Here is a 25,290-nt window from a genome sequence, read left to right as displayed (position 1 = left end):
TGACGCGACGCGACGCAAAACGCGCGACCCCTCACAACAACAAAGTCCATCCGTATGAATCCAGAGGACATCCAGCAATTCTTCAACAAGATAATACTGTTTGACGCGGTGTCAACCGTATGTGACCGCTAGTCACATAGGAAACCTTCCTATTCCGGATATCGGTATTGGTAACACCGATCCCCGAGGATTATGCAGATTTTTCTGTTATTTCCATGGTTCAAAAGTTATATCTTTTCTAGTTGCCTTTTTCAGGCTAGATTGCTTATTAATTTTTCATGTATTTAAACCACCGTGTGCAGCTAGATTGAAAGAATCAGACCTTCATTATTCGATATTCCTATGGGTAACATTACTAGCAATTACGCCTAGAGAAACGGCCAACACGCGGCTTCTTTTCTAAGGGCTATATAATCCGTATCCAACTTCATGACCGTCAGATCTTTCAAATGTGTTAAACTATCATCATGGAGGTGTAGCGAAATGCTTGGCGTTTCAGGCACCCCAAACATCCAAAGGCCTTACCTATTGTGGATGCCTGACAGCCTCAGGCACCAAAGAAGTACACGCAAGAAACACACACTGATACTTCACATACACAGAGCCGTAAGCCAGGTGACCCTTTGGTTTAATGCTCGTTTAGTAATTCCAGCGAAAAGTATTCATTCCACATTCAGAAGAAACCGCAGTCTGGAAAATCTTTGGCCAACTTCGCATGCAATCTGTATGTAGAAATATATCATGCTTCGACTAACAAGGATGGCCCGGTTTAAAATGCCAGAAACCCAAACAAACAAACGTAAATTCATTTCAATCATCCCGAGCAAATAATGCCAAAATCTCATCCCGTCCCCAAGCATCAGCTACATCCAACGGCGTAGCTCCATCCTTATTCTCCGTCGTCGGATCCAGCCCTAACTCAACCAGCAATTTGAAAATCATGACATCGTGGTCTTGAAGATCTCCCCAATCTTCTTCTCGACTGGCAATCGCATGCAGCAAAGTATCTCCAGCATTGTTCACAGCATGGATATCATGCGCTGCGAAGATATCCCGCATGTCATCAAGATCAGGTGCAATGCGATCCTCCACGTCGGTATGATAACATTTTATTCTGCTGACATATGCGAATATGGGGGTATTACCTTCGTTGTCGCGAGCTTCGCGGCTGCATCCTGCGTCGATGAAGGTCTGGTAGAGTGCTTTGTACTCGAGGAATAAAGCATCGCTCTCGTTCTCCTTGCCGAGGGCTTTTCTGGCTGATCTGTCTTCCTCGCCGTGTTGCATCAATGCTGGGATTATGCAATGTAACGCTGTTCTGCCGTCCAGGAGATGATCGAGTGGATCCGCTCCCTCGGCGAGTAGCCTTCGGACCAGCTCAATAGAAGGCATGTGGTAGTCCTCCTCCTGGGGTTCGGAAAGATTGGTTAGGCCAGTCAAGGCAGAATGAAGAGGCGTTAGGCCATGGTTATTGCGTGCTGTGGGGGAAGCGCCGCGATTCAAAAGCTCTGCGGCGATGTTATACAAGTCGTAGCAGATGGCATAGTGAAGAGCTGTTGATCCTGAATTGTCGACGGCGTTGATGTCGGCACCAGCGCGAATTAGCTCAATCGCGGAACCCTCTCCGTGCCGTGCACTTCTGGCGAGACGAAATTCGTACCTTTCAACGACGCAGGCTCGTAAAAGAGGCGTTTGGCCCTTGTGGTCTCTTGTTTCGATGTTATGGCCCGCTTTGATAATGGGGTTTACCCGGGCATTCAAAGAGCAGATCTCGTGCAGGACGGACGATGTCCCGTCGTGAAGGGGCTGATGCGGGTTTGCGCCGTACGTAAGTAGAATCTCCATGAGTGCCTCATTCTTCCCAGAGGCCTGCTTGAGTGGCGTCTCGGGCTTGTTCGATTGATAGAACTCATTGGTTGTGTACATGACGTTAGGATCAGCTCCCGCTTTCAGCAGTAGCTCTAACGCCGCGGTATTCTGAGCCCTTATCGCGGAAGCTACCACGGGCTTGTCTGTGATTGATGCACCGTGATCCAAGAGGATTTGAACAAGTGATATGTCTCTTTTGCACTCTAAGGCGTCCTCGAGTGGTGACGTTGGACTTTTAGCTGAAGGAGCATTGACGTCTGCCCCAAACTTGACCAATATGTCAAAGGCCTCATCACACCAGGGACCGATTTCATACGCATCGGGTCTTCCGGCCCGTAATGCAGTCTGTAATGGGGTTTTGCCTTGGTTAAGGAGCTCAATGTCTGCCCCTGTCTCGAGTAATATGGCAAGCGCTCGAGGGTACCACCACTCTTTACCCGTGGCGAGTCTATGCAGGGCAACGGAGCAGTCAAACCTCTTGCAGTTTCCTTCAGAAATGATGCAATTTTTGTCACAACTAATGCTCACAGAACTCTGTATCAGCAGCTTCATCATTTCAATGTTGCACAGATGTCGCTGAGTAGCACTGTCAAGAAGCGACGGCAGAACGCAGTGCAAATTCTGGATGTGTGGCAACAAAGACCGTGCCATCGACAAGCAACCCCATTGCGCAGTAAAATGAAGAGCTGACGTTCTATCATTTTCAGTCAAATTAACATCGGATGAGCGCAGGAACTCCTCCATTAGCCTCACATTTCCAGTCGAAATCACGCGCTTTAGAACAGCCTGATTATCCCCTGGCATTGTGTCGAGAACTTTAGACAAGCGCTCACGAGAAGAGATCAATAAAGCTTCTCCAATGGGGTCTGCAGCCAACAATCCTTGGCTATCATCAGTCGAACTGTTTGTCCGAGCCATGAATGCTGTTAACTCATCCACAACATCAAATGAGCCAAGAAATAATGCTGTGTCCAACGCTGTACGGCTATCATTGTCTCGCTGGGCAGGATCGACACCAGCAGCAAGGAGAAGCTGTACAATCTCTCGAGCTGATAGAGAGTCTTCTTCGCTGCTTATCACAAGCCCGACATCTTCGAGCTTCTCGATCTTGTCGTCCGGGCGCTTTCGAGCATGCGTTTCCGTAGACTCATATACCTTCCTCCTCCTGCTCGGAGTTGAGAGTTTTTCGAATTCGGCAGCGGCATGCAACGGTGTTCTTCCGTGTCTATCACAGACATCGGGTCGCGCTCCGGCATCAAGTAAAAGCTTAACTGATTCGTATCTCCCAGATCTAGCAGCCTCATGCAGCGCTGTTCGACCCTTCATGCTTAAATCATCCACGGTTAAGAGCTGGGCCGCGTAGGCCTCAATCAAGAGGCCTACGGTATTTGAGTGTCTTGCTTCTGCAGCGTCATGAAGAGCTGTTCGTCCCTGGTTGGTCTTTACGTGGATGTCTGCGCCCTTGTCTATCAGTTGCAGGGTATTAAAGTCGGAAGTGGCAGCTGCAAGGTGTAGAGAAGTAATGCCCTCATAGTCTCGCGCATTGACATCAAAGCCCAGCTCGGGATGCAGCAGGAACTCGAGCCATGTTACCAACCCTTGCTTTGTGGTGTTCCTTGCTCCGGTGTTAGGATTTGCAGCAGCAAGGTGAAGGGCAGTTCTTCCCTGATGATTGCGCAGATTTAGAGGTGCATTTAATTCAATGAGAGCCTCTATGTTAAACCTTGCCGCTCGCCAAAAGGAGAGTGTAGTATCGTGAAAGACCGAATTACCGTCATGGTCAAGACTGTGGATATCGGCTCCCGCATCAATAAGCATCTTCAGAAGCGAAATTCTGTCTTCGACACGTCCATCAATGCTGTTACTGCTTGCGACGTAATGTAAGACTATCTTCGTTAACTTTTGGCGACCACTGGGAATTGGATACATCATACCTGATTTTCCTTGAAAGTCTTTCGCCTTTACATCCGCACCGAGCCGCAAGAGGTCAGGTATGTATTCCCGTCGACGGCTAGTTACGCTAGAGAGCAACGTGAGCAGAGCCGTGCGACCACGATGGTCCCGAGACTCTAAATTTGCTCCATGTTTCAGGAAAAGGCCCAGGTCTTCGTGTTGACCCTGCCCCGAAAAATGCTCGAGAAACTCGGAAAACGCTGCCCGTCCGGCATGATTCCGGATGCTCAAGTCACTCAAGGAGACCCACGACTCCTCGTGTTTCACCACGTGTGGTCTGCACCAATTCTGACAAACATAGTGTACAGGGGTGTTGCCATGTAGGTCCTGCTTCGTGAAATCGGCTTTGAGTCGCGCAAAGATCATCGGATCTAACGCAAATCGCTCTTTGGCAGCTATGTGAAGCGGTGTCATCCCATCGGTTTTCCTGACGACATTAATATCAGCTCCAGCCTGCACAAACAAATTCAGGGACTCCTCCAGCTGGGTATTCCATTTAATCCCATGAAGCGCGGTTCCTCCATGTAGGTTCTCTAGCGAAGGATCAGCGCCGTTTTCAAGAAGCGCAGAAACAAAGGCCGCGGTCTTTTTGTTAATGTTGTCACTGTGGAACTCAGCCCACGCAGAAAGTGCCGTCCGTCCTTTGTGGTCAGTAGCATTGACATCGCAGCCTGCCTTGACGAGAAGTTCTAGCACCTCACGCTTTCTATTACAGTTGGCCCCTCTCCTATGGTCGTTTTCACAGAGTTGCGCCCAACCGTGGACGGGTGTAAAACCAATCTGCTGTATGTCCATTTCCTGTGGTAGGCTAGATTTATCGCGTTTTAAGCACTTGTCTAGGGATCGAATGTTGAAGTCGGCCCCATTCTCTAATAACTCTTGAACTGCCTCGGCATTTTGATATTTAGCAGCAGTATACAAGGCTGTGCTTCCTGTGTCATCGTAATCATCAATGCCGCGGCGCACTTCTTTGTGGTTCAAAAGAAGACCAACTATATGGGGCTGATTGTGTCGAGCCGCAAGATGAAGGAATCCTTGGCGCAATGTCGACGGGTCAACATAACCCTGTAACTCCTCAAAGGTCTGAAAGTGACCCAGTCGGCATGCGTATGAGAGAGGTGTTTCTCCTTTTTCGTGGTTGCCATACGTTCCCCTGTAAGCGCCTGATTTCATTGGCGTCTTTGCCTGTACCGGAGCACAAGGATGTGCTCCCATGGCCAATAAAACACGCACGACCTCTGAGTAGTTCTGCTTTGCAGCGTAATGTATGGGAGCCATCATATCATCATCAACCAAGTCATAACGAGCTTTGTGGTTGAGGAGTGTCTGCACAATTCCAGCATGTCCCTGCATAGCGGCATGGGTAAGAGGCGTTCGATTATATCCATCAAGGGCTTCAGTATCTGCCCCGTTCGCAAGTAAATGCTCGACATAAGAATGTAGACCACTGTGTGACGCCACATGGAAAGGAGTCGAGTCGTTATATTCAACTGGTTTTAGGTAAATGCACAGCGTTTGCCACGATTTGAAAGTGGCAGATTGATCGAAGAATGCATCCAGAAAAGATAAAAAGTCTTCTGTTGGATTGAACTTAGCAGCATGGTATGGCCAGTTTTTTGCCGCATATTGAAGAAAAGGGTATCGTTGCCACAGGGTTCTGGGGTCAGGGAATGTTTTCTTAGTGAGTTGGTTCAATTCGCTGATGCAGCAAAAAGTAACATAATTCACACAACCGCGCGCAATATGCTCATGGGCAACCTGGGGATCAAGGACAGCAAATTCTCTCTCAGTTGCTGCTTGCTGGATGTGGCTCACGTCGCGGTTAAGTAGGAACTCGGTCAGTGAGTGATGAATGATCTGTATCACCCCATCCTCGCAGACTTCCAACAGAGGGCCACATGTGCTACGGATGGCAAGTTTGGCAGTTTGGTCCATGGAGAGGCCACCGCGATCGGGCAATGAGTCGATCATGGTTGAAAGTTCCAGCAAACGCAGCGGTCGCGCTGAGTATACAATGTATTCCAAAACCAACCGCTGGAATTCCGCTGTGGTTTGAGACCGAGTAGCATGATCACGCAAGACATTCGTATACATGCTTCCTAAACCATCTGGTAGTTGGTTCAATTGGGACACAATGGTCGTCGGGTGGAGAAGTAGCTGATCGGTGACAAGGCGTGCATATAAGAACAGACCCTTTCCTCGGTCGCATATTGCCTTTTTGATTTCTTCTGCTTCCTCTTCAGTCAAGTTGACCTCGGATTCCAGCCTCTGGGTGATGTATGTGGCAATATCTCTGTCTACGTTCCGGCGATCCAGCCGAAGATCAAGAAGACACGAGCCTCCAAGATGTCTTTCCAAATGTGGCAACTGACGACTGGTCAAGAGCAACTTGATCGAACTCGGTGACTTTCGCCCCAGGTTGAGGAGGTCCTGCAAAAATTGATCGTGGCCCGACTCCATTTCATCTAGAGCGTCCACGACGCAGTAGACTTTGGGCATGGCAGCCAGAGCCAAGGAAAGGCATTTCCAGAGCTCACTGAATGGGACCGCCTGCACGTCCCGATTTTTGCTTTTCAATTTCTCTAACATCGACTGAAGCGTGGGAGAATGACCCAACAGCCCGTGGCAGAAATCGCGTGCCAGTGACTGTGGCGTTCGATTTGCCTCGATGATCTCTCGGAAAAAGAAGAATAAGACCGGTGCGTCTCCTCGTTGTTGCAACCTTCTGACCATACTGGCCGCGACTACTGACTTGCCACTTCCTGGAATGCCCCTGATCCAGAGGTCGCCGATTTCGTCGGTCTCGCTCCATCGACAGAATTGGTCGGTCTCTAGAATCCATTCTCCCGTGCCAGTCGCATGGGAGTTGAGATGCTTACGATACTCGCTCGCTGGCGAAGCCGTATCGGTTGGAGATAGCCATGTTTTGATCTCCTGGACAACATGTGGCGGTTCGCCGTGGTCCTTGACATTGGTACCTGTGGGCCTTCCGTTAGCGACAAGGTACTGGAAGGCTGGAGATTGTCAAATGTCAACACTACCTACCAGGACGGGGGATCACAACATAGTCCTTCGTATCGTCTTCAGACTCATCAGACATGGTAATCGGTAATGTTGAAGGAGTTGTTGAGAAGAAAACAGTGAAAAGTTCGCCGTTATCGAAGAGTGTCACTTGCATTAAAAGTTAACTAGTCATGAGCGTAGCTAGTTGACTCATGCCAACACTATGCATATCCTGGCCATGTGATTGGCCCAATCCGTCAGACTTCTAAGACATTTTTGAAAATTTTCATCTCGCCACTCTTCGCAGCCACCGCATTCTTTGTAGGTATGATGGAAAAATGACAAAAGTATACCTAGCAGAAGTTATGGCTACCGCCAAATATGAATGTCTATTTCGCTACTCCGTAGTAACCAAGAATATGTCTCGAGCGTGTCTGTGAATCACCCAATTAAAAACTAATCACCTAAGTCCAAAGAAAGAAATGATTGACCGATCGGCGGTGAATGCCAAGATGCTGGACATGTCCGTGCTTTTGTTTGTCCTCCCAACCAAAACAGTGTGACGAACTGACCAAGGCCTACTATATAGAGCGATGCGCATACCAAGTCTTCGACTTGGTATTCTGGTCTTTTTAGTAGCTCAGTTGGTAACTGTCCTACTAAACGGTCTTGGCGGGTAGAAGCGCACCTACTCACTGCCAAGCCCGTAACAAACAGAGAATAGAAATCTAGTTAATATCGTTGGTACTGTGTAACTGCAGAAAATCGCTTTCCTTCTCTCCTCAAATGGATGGTCAGGCAAAATGTAGATTTCTATGGAATAGTGAATGAAGAAATTATATATCTTAACTTCCGCGAAGCTCAAATGACGTAAACTAAGAAAGTGCAATATGGATACAGATGTGTGAACGGATGCCCTACAGAGAGAATCAAACTAATTCAACCGAGTTCCGCCATAAATGAAATGTTTCTATGAAACCTCTATGAGCACCACCTCTTTCTAAAAGTCGCAACCGATTAGTACAGCCAACTACTGACATCCCCTCGAAGCATCTCCATCACTCCACCATATACCACAGCTAACCATCGAATCGATCAAGCCTCGCGCTTCTCTTTACCACACTTCTTCAAGCACTGCTCAACCTTGAGGGCCATATCAGTGGGGATCGCATCCCGAACCTTCTCGATATCCTCACCCGCAATACTCTGTCCAAATGTACGAGCAATAGCGTCATCGCTGAAAAGGAACGTCTGCTTGGCCACTAGTCCCACGGCAAATTCTTCCGAGTTGAAGGCAGCTGTGAAGTTAGCAGGCTCACAGTCCGGGTTGATCTGCGCGTGGAATGAGCCGGCTGGGTAGACAGTTACCATTCCGGGCTCGAGCTCCACGCGGATAGTTCGCTGCTTGCCTTCGGAATCAACGGCAGCCACCTCGGGTACCATTTCGGACAAGACATGTCCAGAGGAAAGGGAGAAGAGCTCGGTAGCCCGAGGGTGGAGGTGGACGAAGCTCATGCTGCATCCTGTTGAATCGGTTAGTAGGGCAGAAAGACTAGGGAGATGGGTGCCAGCGTACCTGGCAAATCCCCGATACTGAGAGAGACGCCAGTGCCAGTCAGGACTGGGAAGTTCTCGCTGGTGGCTATCGGCAAGGCATCTGAGCCAAATTTGAAGACAAAGTCTTCATCATTTGGGAGGAGCTTGTAACGCTCAGCGGAGCTGGATATCTCAATTAGATCCTTTGCTTTCTGTTTGAGGATACCGTTAAGATACTTACTTGTCCGCGAGTTTCAGTTGAGCAGACTTGCTGAGCTCGGCGGTTGAGCGCTTGGTAATTTGCTGAGGGGCTGCATTTGCAGGAAGGGCCAAGGCGGACATCACCGCGACAATAGAGCACACGATAGTCTGGGAAAGCATGATGGCTGGGATCTGTGGAAGATTGATTTGGCTTTGGTAGATAGTGGTATTGAATGTATTTATGGCCTGGTCTTACTGAGTGATGAAGAGCCAAAAAGCTGGATCCCTGAGGTCCTTATATACTCATGAATCTGCCCTTTCTGGACATCATCGTTCAAGTCACTGCGACGCTGGGTTACAAATATTGGTATGCTTCAGCCTTGCTGGTCGGCTAACGAAGTATTTGGCATACGCACTGCTCAGCCTCTTGGCCTCGAGTAGGGCCAGCTTACACGACTGCGACGGTAGCCACGTTGAATGACCAGAGCCTCAAACCGGGGAGAGTAAACACTGCCGATCGAGCGTATTAGTCATACGACGCGGCAGTCGGGTGGGACCCACTTTTGCGTATCTCGACAGTGGATCCCTTCTGTATTGTTTTGGAGGCTCACCCCGGGCAGCGCAACTCCTTCTAGAAACCAGGGGTATTGACAACTTGGTGGTGATTTGAGACAGTCATTCTTATTCCAGTCATAGCATAATATGATGTGAGATTCTTGAATCTTTCTGGATATACCAACTTGTTCGCGATGGGTTCGAGTATAAAGCTGCCAGCAAGATGAGTGAATTCCGTTGTGGATGATCATTAAACGCTTTTCCAAATTATCAAGTCTATCAGATCAATCGTCGGCAATTTCTAACACAAGATGGTGACATACTTTCAATATCTTATTTCGCTGCTTGTGGGAAGTAAGTTAGCCACAGGCCAGCTCATCTCAGCTGCAGAAACGCAATCGACGGCATGGAATTCTAGCTTCGAGCTCAGCCACGAACAGATCAAATTAGCCAACCTCACCGGAGACATGGAAACCATCATCAATACCATCATCCAGTTTGACCGGTCTCAGCTCGCAAACGGCGGTGCACACGAGGATGACTTTTACAACATCCAGAACCTCCCCAAAGACCAATGGCCCACGGAGCCTGGGAAAGCAATCAGAGTTCAAGAGTTCACCGATCCTTCACCATTCTCCATCCCCGCAAGGACCGCTATGTCCCGCATCGTCTATAGTACGACCGATATAAACGGTACTCTGGTTCCCGCTTCCGCCTACATCCTGTGGCCCTACCACCCCCGGGCTATTCGCGGGAGAAACGAAGCCTCTGGGTCATCTGCTCCTGTTGTCCTGTGGACCCACGGGACCTCTGGCTGGTACGCCAATGGAGCTCCTTCGACGCAACGTGACCTGTTCTATGCAGACATTGTGCCATTCGCGCTGGCCAAGGCCGGATATGCAGTCATCGCCCCTGATTATGCCGGTCTTGGCGTGGACTCCTCTTGGGACGGAACTCACATCCCACACCAGTATTTTGTTCGCGAAGCCGGTGCTTATGACGCTCTGAGCGCTCTCCGGGCCGCTCGTCAATCCTTCTCCAAGCGTCTCTCCACCGATTATGTCGTCATGGGCCATAGTCAGGGTGGCGCAGTTGCTTGGGGTCTGTCTGAAATCCTCGCTCGGAATGATTCCAGGTTCAAGGACGTTGCGAAGGGCTACCTTGGTGCTGTGTTTGCTGCGCCTCCAGCGGACGCATTAGGGTCTGCGTTTTCCGGCTTCCTCGCCTGGATTGCCAAAGATCTTGATCAGATTTATCCATCTTTTAACCTCAGCGACTGGTTCACTCCGTTAGGAATCAACAGAATCAAGCTCCTTAACGAGGTCGAAGGGTCCCAGATGGTTACGTTTGCCATGTTTGGCCCTGATGAGCTGCTCTTGAAGCCTGATTGGAATGTAACATCCTACGCGAAAGACTTCGAAAAGCTAGCCAACCCTGGACACATGCCTTTTAATGGTCCTGTTCTTCTTGTCCACGGAACAGGTGACATGACGGTGCCGTTCAACACGACCACGACTATCGCCAAACAGACATGCAACGAGTATCCCGGGGATTTAGAAGTCTTGGTTGTTCCGGAAGGAAGTCATTTCTCTGCTATGAGCGCGGCGCAGCAGAGCTGGTTACGGTGGATCGAAGATCGATTTGAGCACCAACCTTTGACTAAGCATGGCTGTGTTGAGTCCCGACTGGACAGCCTCTTGCCTCTGGATCATTACCAAGGACTTGGGAATTCATTCTTGCAGTGGGCTGGTGAACCTAAGTGGGCTTATGAGTTGCCGACTGCTTTGTAGGTTCGAACAGTAGAGAAGGAATAGGGAATATTGGGTGTGATTGATTGCGGTGCGAGACGACTTGGTTTAGACTTCTGATGTCGTTGTGCTTGAAGTGTTCATTCATGGTTACATGTTCTTCTTTTACGCGGTATATAGACTCTATGAAATCATTTTTGGCATATTCAAGAATTTTAAGCATTGCCCAAGATGCTATCGTGTTAAAAAAAATACCATTTAATACCTCAATGTAAACTGCATAGACCTAAGGTTTGCCCTTTCGATGCAACCCATAGCCAACACCAGTCATACTGGGCTTGGCAGTTCGAAAGCGCCATTTTGATTCCCACTGAAAGTCGCTCAAAAAATCCTTATAATTAGTAACGTAAATATCGAAGTATCAATTTCGACCATAGGGAGTAAGCTCCCGCTTAACCAAGTACATAGTCTCAGGCCACCACGTTTCACCAGTATCAGCTGCCTGACCCAACGGATTCTGAGCCTTCATCAATGTCATGATCTGACTTAGCTCCCACTGTCCAATAACGGCAATCCACCACACTCCATCCAGTAACATGACCAGAACCAACCAATGAGCAAAGATGTCCATGGCTAGCAAATGCGTTGCACTGAGCGTCGGTACCTCGCTGCCGGGAGACTCCGAGTCTCGGGTCATCCAGCTGTCAGCTCTACCTTCGATGTACGGCGAGTCGAGGACCGATTGGACGAGATTGAGATACTCGACTGCCACTTTGTTCAAAAATGACATGATGATTCGTCTGAGTACCTGCGGGGACTCCATTGATGTGACGCTGATCATGTATTTTGCTACCCAGGGTGAAACCCGGGTCAGTTGGTCGATCGATATAGGCTGGTTTGTGGAAGTCTGGATGTTGGCATTATTCTCTCTCGGGGATAGAGCTGAGAATGCACATCTTTCTAGTACAGACATGGTTTCCAGAGATGCGTCAAGCTGCATGCGATGGCTAGGGTCTAGTTCTGATTCTTTTAATTGAGCCACTGTCGACTCGACCCTCCTGCGTAGCCCCTCGAGCGCCCGGCTATATGTAGATGCAACTAGAGGGAGAAACAAGCGTTTCGTGTTCTCCGAAGGGCCGTCCTGCGGTGATAAGAGATCTGAGCTACACACTCCCGCTCTCGGTATCTCCGGCCCTGTATTCATAATCGGACTCGTGGTGGTCGTCCATGTATTGTGCGCGGAATCGACAATATCGTTCAGAACAGCACTGGACGCCATATGTGCCGCACGTGTGAAGGATATCCACTGTGAATGTTGCGGCAATATCCCTTGTGGTAGCTGTTGCCCACTTCTCTTCGCAGTAGTCGCGAGATGTACTCGGATGGAGTGGCTCGCGGAAGCGTATAAGACCATCAATGCCGCGTTGGCGAGTATATGATCGTATGAGTCCAAGTTCTGCACGGCTGCTTGAATATGGCGAAGGGAAGCCGTGTGATGGACCTCCGCCAGCGCGAGTAGTTCTTGGATCTCGATTATCTGTTGCGTGTTCAATGGAACCTGGGAGTTCTTGGCGATGTCGTGCGACTTGCAAGCTGCAGCCAAGGCGATTAGGGACGACATTACGCATCTGCAGTTGAATGCAAGATTTGGCACTCCGACCGAAAGAGCATAGAGATCGAGGTCGTCGACAGGGATGATCTGGCTAGTGTGCGAAATATAGTGGCTCAGTAGACTGAGCTCCGTCGCGTCGAGAAAACCGGCAGATGGCGCATTCGGCGTGAGACGCTTTTCATCCGTACCAGAACCGGAAAAGGAGGCAGGTTGTTCAATAGACGAAGGACTGGGAATCGAAAGGTGGTCACTTGGGAGTGCAGGCGGCGAACTGGATCCTGAAGCTATAATGCTGGGGCTTGTGGGTGGGACGTGAAAATCGGGAATTGTGAGGTGGGCGGTCTCCTGCTCTTCCGACAAGTTGCCGTCATTAAGTATAGCTTGATACTGGCATCTATACGAAAACTTGCTACACCTGGAGCAGCTTGGTCTCGACTCATCGCACTAGGAGATATGGTCAGAACATGCATTATTATCAGAAGGGAGCCATTGCCTACCTTCTTTCTCTGTTGTTTGCATCTGAGGCAACCATTCCTTGACTTCTCGTGTCTTCTGCGGAGTCTGTATCCGCTCATCTGGAGTTCTAGAAGCGTATCACTAGGCATATTTCCGACGATACGAGATCTCGCACGAATTCCTGCGCAATTAATTCTGTCCTCTTTCAACTGGCAGATCGATGCGTATTATCCAAAGTGTCATAGCCATATATTTAGTTTCTGCAGAGAAGTCTTGTCAATGTTCTAGGGCGTTCTGTTGAGGCTGATATTCGTTGCCCAAATATGATCCCGACTGCCGAGCGGAATCAGCACTAACGGTGTGGCGGAGAGTCTTGGCGTTTGAAGTATTTGTCATTCGTGTCCCGTTTAGGGCTAGTCCAGGCTGACGCTCTGCCATGGATCTATACGAAGTTAGCGACAATGAGATGTTGAAGTAGACGAGCCTGGTTCTGGCTCTGGCTTTCCAGAATGACGTACTACTTCAAGAGACCTGTTTGTGGAAATGTGGAATCATATTTCGGTGTGCTTACTGTTCGATTGCCACGATATATTTTTGTAGCATCGATTTGGAATCTCCGGTCTGACATAACATCAAAATAGTGTACTTGGAATAATGTTAGCCTCGGAAATAAATATTTAAGTTCCTGCCTCGGCGCTGCATGACCCTACACCAATTTGAAAATGATCTTCCTTTTTTGCTTGGGGTTCATGGAATCCTCTACCTGATGGACATCTAGTGCTCAGAATAACCGAGTAAACGTCATATCGAAGAAGTCGAGACGCCTTATATTGTGTACTAATTTAGAGCAGATCGCCTCTGAAAACAGCAGGTCATGTAACTAAATCTGAAGCCTAGCAATCCGTCCCTGTCCCTCAAATCCACGAAGTCGGTTCTGGAGCTCAAGAATCAGGAACTGGACACCAGTCGTAATTTCCATCGACGTTATTGCCCCACCACGAGGGGAACGGATGTGACTTTCCACCGGCCCCAAAAACAGCAAATGACAGAATGAAGAGCACGGTGAGACTAGCCCCGTCGAAAGCACCCGTCACAAGGTACGAATAGTCCTTGAATATGCGTGGGTGATAATTGCGGAGAAAGTATTGGATGAAGAACCCGCAGAGAATCCAACTGAAGATGACACAGGTCTGGCTCTGATTGTAGGGGACGTATCCGGCGTATTGGATGAACTGGGCCATGTTGATTTCTGCCACATCTAGGCCTCCGATGCGGGGAAGCAACTATGTACAGAAAAAACGCGTCGTTAGTCACTGTGATGGTTCACATAAAGGCTTGGGGTCACTTACTTGATAAAAGAAGCGATGTACAATGACGACGCCTGCGCCCACCGCGATACCGATCGGGACAAGAGCATAGTGGCCGCCAATCTTGTAAAGGTAGGGTGAGAGAGCCCAGGAAGTGGCATTACTGACATAAGCCTGGATCGTGGCTCCGCTCCAGGAGGAATTGCCGTTGCCATCAACCAGCAGTTCTCGATTGGAAGTCACGATTGAGATCATGACGGCGTAGTTGATGAACCCTCCCAAGATAGTGCCATACATCTGAGTCAGAAACATGATTCGAGGAGGGATTTTAACTGATTTGATAGGTGAGATTCCAGTTGCAATGTTTCAGGGGAGTAGATTTGCTTACGATATTCGCCCATTTTGAGGTCATTGGATAGATTGACGGCGTTGGAGATCACATTGTGGGACCAGGCAGCAAAGTACATATTGCCTACTGGCTTTCCGGGGATGATCAAACCAGCTAACATCTTCGAAAGGTTGTTGGTGGCAATGCCGTTGCCATAACGTGAGTAAAGAATGGTACTCTATTGTAATGCCTCAGCCACAGTGCTTATCGAGAATTGGATTGAGGGGTACTCACGAAGGGCGCAATGATAATTCCAACAACCAGTGAGATGATGTAAGCCCAAACAGGCAGTGTGATGTTTTCTTTGATGACCACGACCAAGCCAAGAATGAAACTGCCGAGAAGGACGAAAGCATACCACCACCACGGCGTTTCCTTATAATGTTTGGCCATGTGATCATGGTGCCGATCGTCATATCGGCCTTCCCTTGCACTATTGTAGGCCCGTCGAATATCTTTGCCCCAAAAGAGAATGCAATGGACAATCAGAGCTCCAATCTGAGAGGGTCAGCGACACTTCATCCGTTCAATTATAGAAACTAGCGCTTACAGCAGCGTTCGCGCAAAATAGCGACCAGGCAAATGTTCCTGTGAGGTGTGGAGTTCCATGTTGAACCAGTTTGGCCTCATCGAGAACACCACCCGGAAACACGCTTTCCACAGGATATGATGTTCCGTTGGCATTGAGCAGCTTTGTTGACATGAAAGGGAGAGACCGTGCACCCCAGCCATTCCCGTAGTAAATAGCAAGCATGAAAATGAAACAGGCGCCGAATCCTAACGCTTGGTGAACTTGAAGTGACAAAGGCAGGGATGTTTGGAACGACGTGATCTGGTTGGGTCAGCTTTGTTATCTTGTTGTATGATGGTTGATGGAAACACTGCCTTACATATTGCCAGTCGAAAGAGAGAGAGAAAAGGCCAAGACCCTCATTATTCGTAGCTCCACCGAAGAGGTTTGTTAGCACGGCAGCTTTGTTTCCAGTCGCCTTCTGAGCAGCCAGGCACTATAAAATTTCGCATTAGCGACTCGAACCCACCAACTGGTTTCGGAATAAACTTGTGGTTTGCGTACCGGAATAGAAACCGAGTTCAGCCACGGGAAGATGTAGGCCGGGATAATTTCGTAGAGTGACATGCCCGTGAACGCATACCAGAAATATCTCAGTGGCTTGGAACTCTTCACCTGCTGCCAATGTAGTCCCTGTAAAGTCTTCACGGTCGGCAAAGTGCTCCAGTATACTGCCTCCGTGTGCCAAACGGTGATCGGTCGCATCATTCCACATAGCCCATACCCGAACAGCCCGATCGATATGGTGCTAAGAATGACCGTCGCTGCGCTCAAAGGGAGATCGTAGAAGAGGTTTTGTGCGGCAAAGACGGTTGAAGCCGCGGCAACGTTGGAGGCAGATGCTGCAGTGATCGCGCATATCGAGTGTTCTTTCAATGACCAGGGCCCGTAATTTATGAATTTGACAACTGATAGCCAAACTGGAAGCTTTCCTTGATTACCTTTCGCCCTCCAGCGAGCCTCAAGCTTATCGCCGCGGGGCAACAGATTGGCCCAGGCATTCCCGACAAAGTAGGAAAGCAACACGATGAAGGTTCCTGTGATTGTAACCAAGGTGGGTTTGAACTGAAAGAATACATGTCAGGTTAGTTGCCAATTTGCAAATTGCAAGTGAAATGGTTTCCGTTACCTGGTAGATCTGGTTCATCACGGCCTGGAAACACGCAAAGCCCGAAGCTAGCACGATGCTGCGAAGGGTGAGGGCACTGTCAAAGTCATCCCGCAGAGGCAGCAAGTGCCGCGCTGCATCGGCACCGGTCACGATAATGACATCTTCGCTCTCTCGGTCGTCTTCATCGCTAGTGGTCGCCTCGCCTTTTGCCGCCACACTGACCGCGGCTTTCTCATCAAGAGACCCCTGTTTGGGGTCCGAGTGAGCGTCAACTGAGACCTCGGGGGCAATTGGTGACATGTTGGCTTGGTTCACAATCTAGAAGACTGGGAAGATGAGGCAGATTTTATATATTAATGGACTGATAAGTGATGCCATTCACTACTTCGATGACCTTATCGCCAAACACTCCAGTTGTGCCTGCCATAGTTATTCACTGTAACGCACCAGGGCTTGGGCCCCCAATTGAATCGTGAACCGATATTTTACCGCCATGTCCCTTGTTGGTTATCAGTCCAGAGATTATAGTATTTGGTCGAATCCTCGCTTCGGTTTACAGTAGTGGCGTGTTGCATCGACTAGACAGAGTTTATCGTAAACTAGACGTTTGCAACCGACGATATGTACTATCCGGTGGCGTTCAGCCTTAATGACCGGGCATAACTTGACTCGCTAGCTTAGATTGTTTCTCCGATCCAACGCACATGGATGGTCACTCGGATGGAAGTCCGTCGGACAACCTGTATAACACCTTATCGGGCCAATAAACCGAATACGCTAGTTCGAGTGCATCCTAGGCTAGTTGGAACTAACCGAGCAGCGATCACACCTACTGTAACCCTACTTGCGGAATGGCCGTTTTCGGAGTAAAGAAAGGTAAAAGCACGCGATGGGCGAATATGCCTAGGGAAAAATGTCTCAGGTCACTTCCACCATGCTATACTACTAGTCTTATCGGCTTGGTGGGTGACTTTTGCATGTCCACGTGCGTCGGAGTTCAGGACTGGAATAGGAAATCAATACTGGCAGCATCTAGTGATCTGTATAGTATCCGAAGACAAGCGAAGCAATGAAGACAGGATGAATAGCCTAATTCTAAAGAGCTAGGGCGAACTATCTTTCTCTTGGCCTCAATGGATTATCCAGCGCGGATACACAGTAAAATTGGCCCTTAGTGAACTAAGCAAAAGTATACGCCCCGCGACCACACTAGCTATTCTTTTAGCGTCCCACGATTGTTATAGTTGGGAATTCCTACATCTCAAAGAGATAACAACGCTTTTGAAACTGTGAATTTGACCAATGCCCCTTACTAAAGTAAAAGTTTTATAAGGATCTCGAGCTTCAACATTGACACGAGCCACTCAAATCACGGCGATTGAAGTGTATGGGAGTTTTTGGTGCTCCCTACAGAAACAAGTTTAAATAGAAACAAATTTTACAGCCCCGCTAGCTCAGCGAAGCCCCATGCTACGCTCCTCAATTTTACGACGTCCACAGGCACCACAAGCACGCCAGCCCGAACGCAGGCTAGTGCAAGTTCAGAGAATGTCCCCGATAGGCTTTTCTAAGCCCATCACTGTTGTACATACCCCTAGAGAACCGGTTTTTCAAATCTATCGGGAAATAACTACGTGAATGTCTACTTACGCGCGAGGATTTAACGGTACTCGAAGTACGCATTTTAATTTCTTCTCCCCCTCACTCCCAGGAAATTGCGTCGGCTTAAAAGTAGAATCAAAGACAAATTACGCCATATGCAGCATATCTGCGTCTATATTAACCCAGTCTTCGGCCTCAAGTGGGATCTCGCTTCGCATTTTCCGAAAAGCCGAAACGAGCACCAAAGGGGTCCAACTGGCCCTTAACTATAACTAGGGATAGGGATAAGGTAGACAGCTAAAGGCTATGCCACAACTAGACTAGGGGTGCTTTGTTCAATTTAGCGGTCGGTTTATTGGGTGCGCACTCTCGTGTCCTATCACGCTCATTATTAAAGTGATGACTAGCAGGTTCTCGCAGCAGACATTAACCCACGTTGACTTGGCCGAATTGAGTGAGCTACAAAGCCCCTCTACTCTCATAAGTAGCCCCAACCCAATCAAGTAGTAGACGCATACCATCACGGAGAGCTTAGAGAAATATCCAACGTGATAGGACTCACAGGGATACTGAATAGACCCATAATGCCAGGCTCGTTTCCATCCAGACCGAAATCAAGCTGTGCTCCTGGACATCCCAAAATCGAATAACGTCACCTTACTTTCCCGGCTGAGTTTTCCATGATCCTCTGCCTTCTTGTTTGCCAAGAGGCGGAATAAACTTTTGCTGGCAAGGTCGTCAACATTTCGGAAGTTGCTCAACCCCTTGATTAATGCAAGGGGGTAAAGGCAATGGTCCAGCACAGTGTACAAATGGAACGTGGGCTGCAGCAGAAAACAAATTCGTGCGACGGCCGATATTGGGGCTGGATTTCTTACAGCGCCCTATAAATGTAGTGAGCAAATATCATCGCTATTACCAGATGCCTGAGTGACTGCCGATGCCGCATTGTATAGAACGATCTGGTCTTCAGACCGTTGGTTGAGTTCGAGGAAAGGGTTCATTCCGTAGAACCCCTTAGTTCTGGGAAATCTTTCTATTTTGGTTTTGCAGCGCGGCGTCGGCATCGGCAGCCTTCCATTTTAGGTAAACAGATCATAATTATATCACCAGTGTATGTTGCAATGAACTGCTTGCCTCGGCGATCGCTTCTTACTATGTGGGATAGATTCTCTTAAAGTGACTGTAAAACGCCGCTTATGAATGTCTTGATTGACGTATTACTCGCAGGAGTTCAAATGACAGGCTAGGATTTCCCAGTGCACGAAAACTATAAGAATGCACTGGAGAAGTTGGATACACCAGCGTATTCATTCTTCGACTCAGTATTTCTTGCTGTTCACTCCCCAGAACCAACGGAATTTCACTTTTTGTTATTTATTACCTAGTATAGTAACAGAAGCCACCCTATGGCGACGCTTTTCAAGCCATATCAACTGTCCCCGTAGGACCATCTGATCCCGCCTATATACATAACCGTTTTTACGTCCTTTGCACTTCGGGATATCGCTAATGGCGTCTCCACGCTTGAAAATGGCGTCCAACGGTTGGTATAAAACCTGCCTTTCTTTGGTGGGAACGCCGTGTCTACGAACACTTCAGAAAATCGGAGCGTCCTACAAGTCCGCCCTGGCAGTCGTCAGTTTTCGGCAGATTGTCCCATGGTCCATAAGCAAGTCCATCCACAGGCCATATCATACATTCAGAACCCAGCTATCTTCAGCAATGATTTCTCCGCCCTCCCTCTAGACATAACACGGCGTGACACCTACCCACTGATCCGGTTCCAGGCAAATGTCATGCGTGATGCACGCTTTTTTCATCTGGCAATGGACGCAACAGGCCTGTTTAGAATTATTCAATCACTTGCTGCGCACTGTCGTTCGGCGGACCATTCAGCACCGATCACTTCACCCCAGGAACAGCAAGATTCCAACGATGAGGTGAGGAGCTTGATTCGGTCACACCTTGCAGACGGTAGAACATGATGCGTCTCAGATAACGGGATCAGCATTTGTTGGAAGTTCTGGTCTTGGCTTATGGCCTAACACTTGTATACTCTAGTTGGTCTTCCTGTTAGCTGATCCACAGGGGTTTGACGCCATTTCCGAACAATTTAACATGAGCATCCCTTGCCGAGATGCTGGAAAACCTCAGACACAACCTTTATTCAGGAACTCGGCTACTAAATAGAATGGAGATATGTTAATACGAAAATTACTGATCTTTTCTTGCGTAAATTGATCGAATAACTCGTTCAGTTCATTGCTTGACCGGTTATATCAGTATTTATAGGCTTCTAATACGTGGCCAACGTCCAGCACATAAAAGTGCCGTTAAGCATAATTTGACACCCTAAAGAATTTCATTAGCTAAGAATATCATAGTTACAAGAATCCTAAAAAGGAGGGCTACATACTCAATTAAATTTCCATCGGGGTCGCGCACATAAACACTCAGGATTTTGCCCCGTGCGCCAGTTCGCTCAACAACCTTGTCACCCTCCAGGACCTGCGTAAATCATTTAGCGTCTGCAATTCTGTTCATCATGAGGTCTTTTACCTGAATATTTGCTTCTCGGAATTGTTGAAGCACGCTCTCAACATTGGTGTCGGTCATGAAGCATAAATCAGCACTTCCGGGCTGCACGTTCTGGGCCTTCGGCTCGAATTCCTTCGTGAACTGGTGGAGGTTTATTTTTTGAGAGCCAAAGATAAGTGCATTCCTATTCCAATAAAAGGCACCATTAGTAGGCGCTCCACAGGGGTGAATTTCGGTTCTTCATGCCTCTCAACATCCCTATTGGCAGGCGAGGTGAATTTTTCGTGACGCATGCCAAGATGGGTAGTGTAAAAGGCGACGGTCGCCGGAATAGACCGGACGGTGAGCACTAGGTGGTCAAGTGATCGGACTGCAAGTTTGGCCATTGTGAGAGTAGAGAGGTCTATCGTCTAAAATCATGTGGGATGAGTTCTGAATGAAATTTGCGAATAAGAGGGGGTTCCCGCAAGTTAACAGCTGCTCGGTCTTCTTGGCCGAGTGTTTCTCGGCAAGTTAAGAAGATCCCGAGTCCGGGGAGTAAAATGTGGGGAAACTGGATGCCTTAGACTCTTCATCACCAATTAAACTCATTTTAAATTTAACAAGCTTTTTTAGTAATTATAATAATTTAATATCTAATCTATCGTTAATACTTAATACAATAAGTAAGCTAACTTGAATTTATATAAAAAATTTTGGTTATCCCGATCTTTGACTAGTTGTGTCGGACGCTGTTGGGTTCGCAGCGGGTGAGCTCATATCAAATAAATCCACACCAGATCCGCTCACCAGAAAAGAAAATATCATGTACACCATACTCGGCTTTCAAGATATAGTTCTTTTTCTGACCACATTTAACACGTGTATTGCTCGAGATAAAATCCAAAGCCTTGCAGAGTCCCTCCGAGAGTTGTGGCCTGTCTAGAGAATTGGAATTCTTTAGAGGTGATTATTGAAGTGCACGGCTGTGGAGAATAGTACTATCAGCAACTCATTCGGGAGACTACACTGTAGTAGTAGTAATATCAATTAACGTCCGGAGTAGAAGGGGCGGAGGCATACGACCCTTAACCCAAACCCTTAAAGACCTACCTCTCCTACTCTGACCTCCCATGGGGTATAGGGGACGTGTAATACTAAGGATAGCTAGAATGTATGAAAGCTAGGTGGACCCTAGAGAGCAATCAATTTCAAAAGAAGAGGAGGAACAAGAAGAAGAAGAGCTAAAATGACTTGGTACCTCCGCTCCGAGTCAAATTCCCAAGTTCGACCTGGCTATTCTTTTGGTGCCAACTAATTAAGCTTTGAGGAGCTGGAAGCTATTGTTAGCTTTACACCCCACAGTCAGCATATAGTGGATGATGACAGTTTTATTGAGCCACCACCATCATCAACTAGTAGCAGCATTCCTACCGGCAATGTGGTAGAATCGACGAGAGAGGCGACCTTCCTACGAACATAGCAGGAGGAACACAGCGAATGAAACGCGATGCTCCGACTAGCAAACAGGCTAATCGACGCCTGATAAGGTTGATGCTAACACACATGTGCCAGAGACATGTATGTAGAGCGAGGAAGGCAACATCGTGGCGGGCTTTTCACCGTGTAGGGCCGAGATGTCGAGATAGACCGGATGGCCAGGGGTCAAACGGGGTAACATCATCATTAGTATTAGTATTATTACTATGCCCTTCTCTGGCAAGGATCATGCATCCCGGTCATAATTTTGCTTCAATCACGCGGATAGTAATTAGGTCACACGTTTGCTGTAACTACTCTGCTTGCAACCTACTGACGAGACTTCAGACTCCTGATGTCGACCAGACCACATCAGTCGATATCCAATCGGTAGTTTATTTTCCTTATGAGGCGCTCCATTCCTCTGCGCAAAAGCTATATCGATCTCATCCAACGTCTTTCCCCTAGTCTCGACCATGAAAAGAAAGCAGACGATGGTAGTCAATGCACAACAACCACCGAACATGAGATACGCACCAAGGCCAGTCCTTTCCAAGAGAATCGGACAAATAAATGCCAAAAACCAATTACAAAGCCAGTTGAAGCCATGCGCTAAGGCCGTTGCCTTTGCACGCGTGTGTTGTAGTTGGATTTCTGGCGCAAACACCTTGATACTCACTGCCCATGTTGAGGCGAAGAACACGGCGTATAGGTAGATGCAAGTGATAACAACCCAGCGCGCAACGCCGGTACTTGAGTGCACTGCGTTTCAAGCGTACAGTATAGCAATGAGCAGGATGGTTGATGTCAATCCGATGCCTCCGATGATGGTACTGCTGCGTCGGCCCCCATTTGTCGGCAAGGAGAAGGGCAGGAACAGAAACCACGACAAGAACAATGCCGGAGACGTCCGATGCAAAGAATGAGGCATTGGTGCTTGATAGTCCGGCTTGCTGAAATAGAAGTGGTGCATACTAAGACCGGTTTGTCAGACTTCTCGTCTTTCACTGCGGGTCAAGAATCGTGAAAGAGCCTCACGTATAGGACGGCATCAATTCCGCTGAGTTGGAGAAAGCCCATGAGGAAAACGGCCAATGTAGTTCGGCCACGTACATCCTTCTTAAACAGGTCTGTGAGTTTACACTCGGTCGCGAAATGCTGTACAGCCCCGCGCGTTGGCGACAGCGAGGATGTGGACTCCCCTTCGGACTTGGGCGCGTCTATGACTCTTTCTTCAAGTACATCTTCCATACTTTCACGATCTTTTACATCAACCCCGAGAATTTCCCAAGTTGCCTCTGCCTCCTCATTGTTGCCTTGAGTTTGCAACCATCTAGGCGAGGGTGGGAACTAGAGTAGGACCGAAGATACAAATGCCACAGCCAGGCCGACGAGAACAATGAAGGGTAACCGCCAGGACATGGATCCTTGAATCTCTGCGGTGTCATAGCAAGTGAAATACCCCACCACCAGACCAAGACAGACCATGAACTGCGGGCCTGTGGCCAGGGGCCCTCGAACACTCGGCGGCGAGATCTCACAGACATATCTATGCGGACAGGAACACGTCGCGTCAGCTATTGCAGTCAATACCAACAGACGGACGATACGCACACCGTTAATGTCCCAAATTACAGTCCAAACGCCATTCCCTCAATGACGCGACCTACCATAAATATAGCTAGCCTGAGAGCACCGGCCTCTAGCGATTGCCTACGGTCTACCCAATGTATCGGCGGGCCGACCAGCAATAAAACTAATGATCGAGGCTGACAGTAGAACTGAGGACACGATGATACCGTGCATGTTTGCGCTGTGTGAGCCGAAGTAATCAATGTAGCTCGGCATGACGGTGACGGGACCGATGATACTAGTATCGACTCTATAGATGCAGAACGCGTGTCAACTGCACTACTTCAAGCAGCCTATTGAAGACTTGCTAAGGGCATAATACCGTGTAAGAGTGAACTGACCCGAGTAAAAATCCTCCCATCGCAGTCAGAAGACTAGCCATGATATAGCGAGGAGGTGCCCGTATTCTTGTGATCATTGTAATTGACTCGAGTGAAAACGATGGTTATTTCGCGAATTGGCAGGTGGTCTGTCAGTTTGCCGGCAAGGATCAACAGTTTTTAGCAGGAATGGAAGAAGTAAAGGTGCCTGGGGTAGTGATTTAATATACCAGCAAGCTATCTGAGCTCCGACTATGTACCTACCGAACACACGATTCCCGAAGCCTCCTTCCACCGCTCAGAGCGAGTCGGAGAATTATGTTTTAATGCGGGAGCCAAATTACTTTACTTACCACCTTACTAACCGGATTTTAATCCTATCGAGGAGATGTTTGCTGAGCTGAAGGCTTACATCAAGAAAGCGTGGCCAACATTCGTGGATAGTCCTGGCCAGGGCTTTCATGCGTTCCTTCGAGGATGTGTCCAAGTCGTTGGTGAGAAAGACGAAAGTGCGGAGGGAGGTATAACGGTGCAGCACAAAGAAGGTACGTTGTCCAGAATACATAGTTGAGTATAGCGCTGATCCCCGATGTATAGATTATTAAACGGATATTCAAGTAATTTCCTTATTCTAGATGTTGAAATCCAGGACATTGTGGGTTTCGAAATGCGTCTGACCCAAGAGGTAGAATTGTGGCGACAGCACCCTCTGGATTTGTCACCGTCTTGGAATCTAGAGGAACCAAGTAGCATGTTCTTGAATGAAATACGTCGAGATAAATTTGACCCTTCTCCCACGCCCTTCTTTTGCAAAGATACTAAAAAATATATGAAGTAAGAAAATGAAACTCGATTGACATCTATGATTTCCGAAATCCTATGAAGGAAACGCGGCCTGACGCATGTCCTAAGGCAAGTGTATTGAATCTGATCGCTGAACAAGAATGCCTAGCCTCGGGAGGGAGCCATAAGACTTGTTTCCCTTTCAAAGCTATCCATTCACGCTGTAGAGATATCTCTGGGCTCATAATAGGTGTACTGAAGATAGGATCTCCACATCTGGATTGAATCTTAAATGATCCTAGGTTAGTGCCGAGATAGGAGCCATCTTGAGAAAATGCGAGTTCCGTGACAAAACCACTAGTGCTCAAGGTTTCCTGCAGAGCGCCCGTGGCCGGATCCCAGAGCCGGACTGTCTTATCCCACGAGCCAGACGCCAGCAGTCGGCCATCGGGGGAGAAGGCCACTGACGAAACCCAGTGTGTATGGCCCTCGAGCGTCTGCTGCAGAGCGCCCGTGGCCGGATCCCAGAGCCGGACTGTCTTATCCCACGAGCCAGACGCCAGCAGTCGGCCATCGGGGGAGAAGGCCACTGACGAAACCCAGTGTGTATGGCCCTCGAGCGTCTGCTGCAGAGCGCCCGTGGC

At 48.4% G+C, this 25,290-nt stretch overlaps 6 protein-coding genes across 6 annotated transcripts; 1 reads left to right on the top strand and 5 right to left on the bottom strand.

Annotated features, from left to right (window-relative positions):
* Nucleotides 1-810: 810 nt before the first annotated feature.
* KD926_008370 (ankyrin) lies at nt 811-7,000 on the bottom strand (the record flags this gene model as incomplete). The annotated part of the gene is made up of 2 exons (XM_053101088.1): nt 811-6,800; nt 6,868-7,000. The coding sequence occupies 2 exons, from the start codon at nt 6,998-7,000 to the stop codon at nt 811-813; spliced, it is 6,123 nt and encodes a 2,040-aa protein (XP_052955261.1).
* Nucleotides 7,001-7,920: 920 nt separating this feature from the next.
* KD926_008369 (germin family protein) lies at nt 7,921-8,742 on the bottom strand (the record flags this gene model as incomplete). The annotated part of the gene is made up of 3 exons (XM_053101087.1): nt 7,921-8,348; nt 8,402-8,544; nt 8,603-8,742. 3 exons carry the CDS (start codon nt 8,740-8,742, stop codon nt 7,921-7,923), a joined length of 711 nt encoding a protein of 236 aa, XP_052955260.1.
* A 686-nt stretch (nt 8,743-9,428) lies between these two features.
* On the top strand, nt 9,429-10,907 carry KD926_008368 (putative secretory lipase; the record flags this gene model as incomplete). Its single annotated transcript, XM_053101086.1, has 1 exon — nt 9,429-10,907. One exon carries the CDS (start codon nt 9,429-9,431, stop codon nt 10,905-10,907), a length of 1,479 nt encoding a protein of 492 aa, XP_052955259.1.
* Nucleotides 10,908-11,286: 379 nt separating this feature from the next.
* KD926_008367 (OPT oligopeptide transporter) lies at nt 11,287-16,610 on the bottom strand (the record flags this gene model as incomplete). Its single annotated transcript, XM_053101085.1, has 10 exons — nt 11,287-12,921; nt 13,291-13,375; nt 13,981-14,216; nt 14,283-14,572; nt 14,629-14,806; nt 14,863-15,126; nt 15,179-15,460; nt 15,519-15,635; nt 15,704-16,264; nt 16,329-16,610. 10 exons carry the CDS (start codon nt 16,608-16,610, stop codon nt 11,287-11,289), a joined length of 3,930 nt encoding a protein of 1,309 aa, XP_052955258.1.
* Nucleotides 16,611-20,248: 3,638 nt separating this feature from the next.
* Nucleotides 20,249-20,839, bottom strand: KD926_008366 (putative Catalytic activity: biphenyl-2; the record flags this gene model as incomplete). The annotated part of the gene is made up of 4 exons (XM_053101082.1): nt 20,249-20,267; nt 20,332-20,423; nt 20,475-20,594; nt 20,657-20,839. 4 exons carry the CDS (start codon nt 20,837-20,839, stop codon nt 20,249-20,251), a joined length of 414 nt encoding a protein of 137 aa, XP_052955257.1.
* A 3,884-nt stretch (nt 20,840-24,723) lies between these two features.
* On the bottom strand, nt 24,724-25,290 carry KD926_008365 (WD40 repeat domain-containing protein; the record flags this gene model as incomplete). The annotated part of the gene is made up of 1 exon (XM_053101081.1): nt 24,724-25,290. A coding segment is annotated over one exon (567 nt), but the record flags the coding sequence as incomplete, so codon positions are not given.

The sequence above is a fragment of the Aspergillus affinis genome (genome assembly GCF_023601865.1).
Source record: "Aspergillus affinis strain CMG 70 chromosome Unknown NODE_54_length_210522_cov_88_772862, whole genome shotgun sequence".
Lineage (NCBI taxonomy): Eukaryota > Fungi > Ascomycota > Eurotiomycetes > Eurotiales > Aspergillaceae > Aspergillus > Aspergillus affinis.
This window is presented reverse-complemented; position numbering and strand designations above follow the sequence as displayed.